Source organism: Cervus canadensis, chromosome 4 (assembly GCF_019320065.1).
Source record: "Cervus canadensis isolate Bull #8, Minnesota chromosome 4, ASM1932006v1, whole genome shotgun sequence".
NCBI lineage: Eukaryota > Metazoa > Chordata > Mammalia > Artiodactyla > Cervidae > Cervus > Cervus canadensis.
Genome location: NC_057389.1, coordinates 47,209,194 through 47,217,096, shown reverse-complemented (window position 1 = coordinate 47,217,096; position 7,903 = coordinate 47,209,194). Strand labels below are relative to the sequence as shown.

At 46.8% G+C, this 7,903-nt stretch overlaps 1 protein-coding gene across 3 annotated transcripts; it reads right to left on the bottom strand.

Moving 5' to 3' along the window:
- Positions 1–628: 628 nt before the first annotated feature.
- RPS14 (ribosomal protein S14) lies at positions 629–4,554 on the bottom strand. Of its 3 annotated transcripts, none has more exons than XM_043464960.1 (5): positions 4,404–4,554; positions 3,439–3,589; positions 2,785–2,946; positions 1,662–1,738; positions 629–746 (listed from the first exon to the last, which is right to left on the bottom strand). In XM_043464960.1, the coding sequence occupies exons 2-5, from the start codon at positions 3,585–3,587 to the stop codon at positions 679–681; spliced, it is 456 nt and encodes a 151-aa protein (XP_043320895.1). In that variant the 5' UTR covers positions 3,588–3,589; positions 4,404–4,554; the 3' UTR covers positions 629–678. The 3 variants fall into 3 exon arrangements, with proteins under 3 accessions (XP_043320895.1, XP_043320897.1, XP_043320896.1); XM_043464962.1 differs by lacking the exon at positions 4,404–4,554 and adding an exon at positions 4,201–4,223; XM_043464961.1 differs by lacking the exon at positions 4,404–4,554 and adding an exon at positions 4,111–4,133.
- Positions 4,555–7,903: the final 3,349 nt, after the last annotated feature.

Here is a 7,903-nt window from a genome sequence, read left to right as displayed (position 1 = left end):
GTGACAGAATCTTTATGTACTTTATGTACTGATGTGGAACAACCTCCTAGATCTGCCAAGTGAGAAAAAGTAAGATACAAGACAGTGCACTCCCTTTTTTGCACAGAAGGTGTGGGGGGTGAGTACCCACCCACACGTGTTTATATATGGCTGTCTGGAAGGCTCTTCTGCTCAGGCTACACTGGGCTCAACAGTTTCCACTCCACTCCCGCTGTTTAAGAATTGGTCCATTTTTGGAATCAACATCTCCACTTTCAAAACAAGGTCTCCAAGGCCTTGGTCTCTTTAGATGACTGAGACAACTAATGCCACAACCAGCAGTGTCGAGAAGACCCAACCATAGCACCAGAATCTCACCTCTCCTTCGGCTCCTCCTCTCAGGAAACCAGTTCACAGAACACAGGCTCACCCTGTCCCAGGGCAGGGACTGGATCAACACCTCGAGTTCCTCTTTGACAGGTTATAGACATTCTCTGAAGCAATGTACCTATTAAATGGCTGCTGGCTTATCAATGCACCCATGACCTCAAGAAAGCCCCATACCCTGGTTAAATACAGACAGAAGGAATCAAGTACCCCTGAGCAGTGGCCCCTACATAAAGGAGAGACGACTGGAGTCAAAAACAGCTTACATCAAAGCAATTTATTAACAGAAAGCAATAATTTGAAGAGTCTTGTTCACAGACGGCGACCACGGCGACCCCCCTTCCTGCGGGTGCTGTCGGAGGGAATGGGGGTGACATCCTCTGTGGGGAGGAAGAGAAAACATCACTGTCTGGAGCTGGATGGGAAGGGGCGCAGGCCGCCCGAGGCCAATGGTCAAACAGGTCAGCAGTGGATCCTATTGCTTCCCAAGTCAGTCCTCCGTATGTAGCTGATGGGTGTGGAGCTGCCCCACGAGCTGCCTCCTCAAAACTTCTCATGTAGTTTGAATTCAACATCCGTGAAGGGGAAACTGAGGCTCAGAGTAGGCAACTTGAATAGGATATCAGAGGCAGGTGACAAGTCCAGGTTTCTGATACCTAGCCCACTGACTCTAGTGGAAAAATCCTCTCAAACTGAAGAATAGCTCTTTTTTAATAGGTAAATGACGACTGCAAATGTTTTGAAAAAAATCTCGAGAGAGATGGACCATCAGGTCAAGGGATCAGTACACGCTGCCACAGAAGCAGCAGGGAAGGGCTACCAGCTCCTTCCTAAGAGCTACCAATGGTCAGATCACAGACACGAGGGTATAAACGCTATGCAAGTACAGAGAACCGCTGCGACTCTTAGCCATGGGAGCCACTGCCCCCTCCATGTATTTTTGTCACAATGACTGGCCCGCTCTAATGTGCAGTAGTCAGCCCTCCAAAATATTGAATACAAGTTTCTTGAAAACACTAGAAAGGACAATTCATCTCCCATTAGTTCCACCGGCCACCGTCAGGCACAGAAATGCAGAAACGAGACGGTGCTGTTCCAGTGCGGGACATTCAGGTCAAGGTGACTTGAGTGTTCAGGTAGAGAGTTTATGTCACTCAGTACCTCTTGCACACCCCATTAACAAGTCTAACTGCCAAAAGTTAGCAGACCAGGGCCTGTATCCACTATACAGACCGCATGTTTTCTGGGGTCACACTTGAAAGAAAACCAAGCATCAGCCAAAAAGGGGTACTCACCAATCCGCCCAATCTTCATCCCTGAGCGGGCAAGGGCTCTGAGCGCTGACTGGGCCCCTGGTCCAGGAGTCTTGGTCCTAAAAAACAAATATGGAAATTAAGAAAAGCCTTTGGCCAAGTCATTATCTGTTGCATACCTCCCCTGCACCATGGGCCATAGTTTGTACTCTGCTCTGCCTGCAGCCTGTTTAAATGCCCTCTTTTAAACATCAACATGAAGTACCCCCTTTTGTCACATGCTGTGATTCTAAGTCTTTTTGGTGATCTGTCCTTTCCCACCCTCCCAAGAACAATGGATCACTTAACAACTTCCTATCTGGTCTCTGCCCAACACAGCAGCCATCTTTAACAAACAAACCACCCTCAACCTTAAATCATTACTATTAACAAGTTTTCATGCCCAGCGATGTGCCAAGCTCACTTCTACTCCAAGACCCTTTCCTTCCAGTTGTCCCTGGCTGTAACACTCTCCTCTGTCCTTCCTTCACTGGACCAATTTCTAATATCACAACATTAGATCTTCATTTAAACTTTATTATCAACCCAGCCCTGACACATTTCTGCTTCCCAATATTTGCTGCAAAAACCAACCATACACTCCCCTGCTCTAAATTGTTTAAAGCCTGACCCTGCCAGCCTAAGAGCCACAGAGGATGGAGACAATACCTGCTTTCCCCCATCACTCTCTTCTAGTACTTAGAATATAGCACTTCACATGCTATGTATGCTCAATTAACACAGTACGTTGGGGCAGGGGTGCATGCAGAAACCAATTACAGGCACACCTCATTTAACTGTGCTTCACAAATCATGCCTTTTTAAAAAAGTCCCTTCACTGTCAGATGGTTACTTTTTTTTTAAAAAGCAATAAAGTATTTTTAAGTTAAGGTATGCTGCATTTTTTTTAAGACAGGATGCTACTGCACACACAATAGACACAGTGTAAAGGTAACTTTTATACACACTGAGAAAACACTGTTGCTCATTTTTACTGAGATACTGTTTTTACTGCAGTGGTCTGGAACCAAACCCACAGCATCTCTGAGGTATGCCCATATTAATTACATAGGTACCCATGATGCCTTGCCCAAGCTCAGTGACCTCACTATCCTCCCAGCCTTACCTATTTCCTCCTGTGGCCCGGAGTTTGATGTGGAGTGCAGTGATGCCCAGCTCCTTGCATCTCTGGGCTACATCCTGGGCAGCCAACATGGCAGCATATGGAGAGGACTCATCTCGGTCAGCCTTCACCTTCATCCCACCAGTTACACGGCAGATGGTTTCCCTGGGAACAAAAGCACAGGATCCTTTCTTTCTTACCCATCAAGGATTCAGAGTGCATATCACATCCTAAAGATAAAGGGCACTTCTGCCCAGGAAGGGCAGAGGATGAAGGTCAATCTGAACAAGGATCCTGATCCCACAAGACTTCCCTAGGCTCTGCAGTGATGCTGTTCACAGATCCCAGATTAACAATGCATCAACACTTTACTCTTACCTTTAATTTTATTAATCCAGTAGTAGGAGTAATTCCTCCTCATTTTACATAAGAGGCCCCCAGGCTGTAAAGGCAAAAAAATGTACCTCCTTCTCTTGGAACTCCAGCACCTAGATTACAGTATCTGTGCACTAAGCAACCAAGCACATATCCTTATCCGAACATCTTTAATAAAAATTATTTCCAGAGATCCTCTTAAAGTGCTACTCAGCTCCCCGGTCATTTCTAACCCCAGCCCTTGCTAACTGGGTCCTGCGCCTCTCCACGCAGGTAACTCACTTGCCAGAAAGATCGGTGACGTGCACAAAAGTGTCGTTGAAGGATGCAAAGATGTGGCACACACCAAATACATTTTCTCCTTCAGCCACCTGAGGGCCAAGGCTGATGACCTGTTCTTCCTTCTTTTCCTTCCCCTTGCGAGGTGCCATTTCTTAACGAGAAGAAAAAAAATTCCAACGTTAACGACAAAAACCCCAAATGTTTACAACTCTGGGAATAATTTCCTCCCTGAGAAAGGTGAGCAGGACACTGAAAAGCTCCGGCTCTCCCGCTCCGGGCGGCCAGGAGCAGAAATCAGGGTTCCCAGGTGACTCCCAACCCACCCTGGCAAAACTAGAGTGCACCTCATCTCTGGCTTCAGGGGAAACAGGCACGTGATAGGTGTTCAGCAAACACCGATGTGCAATCCCTACCCTCAATGTCTGGCTCTGAGAGACCTGCACAGAAACTGCAATGTGCCCGACTTAGTAGTCACTCGGATTTTGGAAGCACCTAACGAAAGGCCGTTTCTTCTGCATTCCCTTCTTAAATCCTCACTACATCCCCAAGGGATTCATGAGACGATTATTCCTACTTTCCAGATTCGAAAACTTAAGAGATCAGAGGCCCGGCCTGAGGCTGCCCGGGAAAAAAACCGGTTAAGGTGGGCGCTCACACAGACCAACTTATTACCCGATCCTTCCCAACGACGGTGTGTTGCTGGTTAAGGTAGTTGTGGTCGTGGCGCCGGGCCTACGCCTTCGAGACTTGATCCGAACTCACCCACACTTAACAGGCTTTTTCCTAAACCAAGACCGCCGCCTCCCGAGACAGGGCGCGAAACAGAGTCTGGGTCAGCCCGCCGTGCTGCTCGCGCCCGGCACTAGGTTTGTTTTCCGCAGAAAGACCTCAGCCCCAAGCCCTCGGCCCCGATGAGCTCCCGTGCCGCAGGATGCCAGCCGATTTTCCTTGCCCAGGGATCCTACCTGCGCGTCTTCTCCAGACTCCGCCACCGGAAAGAGAGGGTGGAAGAGGGCGGGGCGACGGGTCACGCTCTTGTCCCGGAAGTGCACGTCTGAGGTCACGGGGCGAGGACAGCTCCCGGAAGACGCCGATTTTAGCATTTCCCAGGAGATTCAAACGCCCTCGAGAACACGGCTTACTGAAGGGAGTGCCTAAGGAGGTAAGGGCCTGGGTATCTTGACGAGCGGTCTGCTTCTAAGACTACAGGGAGCAGCCAAACCCGGTGGGTGTGGAAGGCCTGTGTTCTAAGATGGCGGTGACCGCGGCTAGAGGAACTTCCACCACCCTGACCCCGGAGCCTGCTTAGCCTGAGGGCGGCAGCGCCCCTGGTGGTGCGGAGGCAAATGACAACAACAGTTGTCTCGTCACTGATTCTGCAATCCCTTCGACTGTACTCCTCCAGGTTTCTCTGTCCATGGAATCCTCCAGGCAGGAATGCTGGAGTTGGGTTGCCTGACATTCCCTTCTCTAGGGGATCTTCCTGATCCAGGTATCGATCCCCTGTCTCCTGCATTGCAGGCAGATTCTTTACCATCTGAGCCACCAGGGAAGCTCTTCCAACTACTGAGTACTTGGCAAAATAAGAATAAATTATTCAATATTTGTCATTGTATACCAGCGTATATTCATATGCCTTGCTTCATTTAATCCTCACCGCATTAACAGATAGATACTATTAAGTAGATACTGTTTGACTTCTCTTTTAAAGAAAGATTTTTAAGAAACATTTTACTGGAGTATAGATTTTTGGCTTTTTGGGGATATAGTTTACTTACAGTATTGTGTTAGTTCCAGGTGTCCAGCAAAGGCATTCAGTTATATGTATATTCATTCTTTTCCTAAGTCTTTTCCTCACATAGGTTATCAGAATACTTAGTAGAGTTCCCTTTGCTATTCAGTAGGTCCTTGTTGTTTGTTTTTTATTTATCTTATATATAGTAGTACCTGCGTGCTCTGTCAGTTCAGTCGTGTCCAACTCTTTTGCAACCCCACTGTCCAAGGCTCACCAGGCTTCTCTGTCCATGGGATTTTCCCCTCAAGAATGCTTGAATGGGTTGCCATGTCCTCCTTCTATATATAGTGTGTGTACCTTCATCCACTGCTTCCCCGCACCCTGCCCCCCCATCACAACATTTTCCCTTTGGTAACCATAAGTTTGTTTTTCTAAAAAATAATTTTATTTATTTATTACTTAATTTTTGGCCGCGCTGGGTCTTTGTTGTTTTGTGAGGGCTTTCTCTAGTTTCTGAAAGTGGGGGCCACAGTTCCTTGCAGAGTGTGGGCTTCTCACTGCAGTGACTGCTCTTCTTGAGGAGCACAGGGCTCCGGAGTTGAGGTGCACTGGCTTGGTGGCCCCAAGGAATGTGGAGTCTTCCTGGATCAGGGATAGAACCCGCATCCCCTGCTTTGGCAGGTGGATTCCTATCCACTGCGCCACCAGGAAGTCCCTATAAGTTTGTTTTTGATATCAGTAAGTCTGTTTCTGTTTTGTAAATAAGTTCATTTGTATCATTTTTTTAAAAAAATTAGGGACTTCCCCTGGTGGTTCAGTGGTTAAGAATCTGCTTTTCAATGCAGGGGACTCAAGTTCCATCCCTTGTGCGGGAACTGTGATCCCACATGTGGCTCGTGACCCAGTGAAGAGCCCGCATGCTGCTACTAAGACCTGACACAGCCAAATAAATAAATGTTTTTAAATAAAAGGAGTCATAGCACCTTAAAAAATTAGATTCCACATATGAATAATATCATGTGATATTTGTCTTTGATTTACTTCAGTTCAGTCGCTCAGTCATGTCCGATTCTTTGCGACCCCATAAACCACAGCACGCCAGGCCTCCCTGTCCATCACCAACTCCCAGAGTCCACCCAAACCCATGTCCATCAAGTCAGTGATGCCATCCAACCATCTCATCCTCTGTCGTCCCCTTCTCCTCCTGCCCTCAATCTTGCCCAGCATCAGGGTCTTTTCAAATGAGTCAGCTCTTCTCATCAGGTGGCCAAAGTATTGGAGTTTCAGCTTCAACATCAGTCCTTCGAATCAACACTCAGGACTGATCTCCTTTAGGATGGACTGGTTGGATCTCCTTGCAGTTCAAGGGACTCTCAAGAGTCCTCTCCAACACCACAGTTCAAAAGCATCAATTCTTCGGTGCTCAGCTTTCTTTATAGTCCAAATCTCACATCTAAACATGACTACTGGAAAAACCATAGCCTTGACTAGACGGACCTTTGTTGACAAAGTAATGTCTCTGCTTTTTAATATGCTATCTAGGTTGGTCATAACTTTTCTTTTAAGGAGTAAGCATCTTTCAATTTCATGGCTGCAGTCACCATCTGCAGTGATTTTGGAGGCCAGAAAAATAAAGTCAGCCATTGTTTCCACTGTTTCCCCATCTATTTGCCATGAAGTGATAGGACTGGATGCCACGATCTTAGTTTTCTGAATGTTGAGCTTTAAGCCAACTTTTTCACTCTCCTCTTTCACTTCCATCAAGAGGCTCTTTAGTTCTTCTTCACTTTCTGCCATAAGGGTGGTGTCATCTGCATATGTGAGGTTATTGATATTTCTCCCGGCAATCTTGATTCCAGCTTGTGCTTCCTCCAGCCCAGTGTTTCTCATGATGTACTCTGCATATAAGTTAAATAAGCAGGGTGACAATATACAGCCTTGACGTACTCCTTTGCCTATTTGGAAGCAGTCTGTTGTTCCATGTCCATTTCTAGCTGTTGCTTCTTGACCTGCATACAGGTTTCTCAAGAGGCAGGTCAGGTGGTCTAGTATTCCCATCTCTTGAAGAATTTTCCACAGTTTTTTTTGACCCACATAGTCAAAGGCTTTGGCATAGTCAAGAAAGCAGAAATAGATGTTTTTCTGGAACTCTCTTGCTTTTTCAGTGATCCAGCGGATGTTGGCAATTTGATCTCTGGTTCCTCTGCCTTTTCTAAAACCAGCTTGAACATCTGAAAATTCGCAGTTCACGTAGTATGATGATTTTCAGGTCACCCACGCAATCCATGCAGATGGCATTATTTCAGTCTTTTTCATGGTTGAGTAATACTCCACTGTGTGTATTTACCGCTTTTTTAAAGATTATCATTTTAAAATAATTTTTATTTATGTATTTTTGGCTGTGCTGGGTCTTTGTGGCTGTGCAGGCTTTTCTCTGGTTGTGTTGAGCGGGGGCTGCTTTCTAGCTTCCGTGCTCGGGTTTCTCCTTGTGGTGGCTTCTCTTGCTGGGGAGCATAGGCTCTAGGGTGCATGAGCTTCAGTAGATGCAGCTCCTGGGCTCTGGAGCACAGGCGAAATAGCTGTGGCACGTGGGCTCTTCCCGAATCAGGGACCGAACCAGTGTCTCCTGCATTGGCAGGCGGATTCTTTACCACTGAGCCACGAGGGAAGCCCTACCATTTCTTTATTCATTCCCCTGTCAATAGATATTTAAGAGGCTTCCATGTCTTG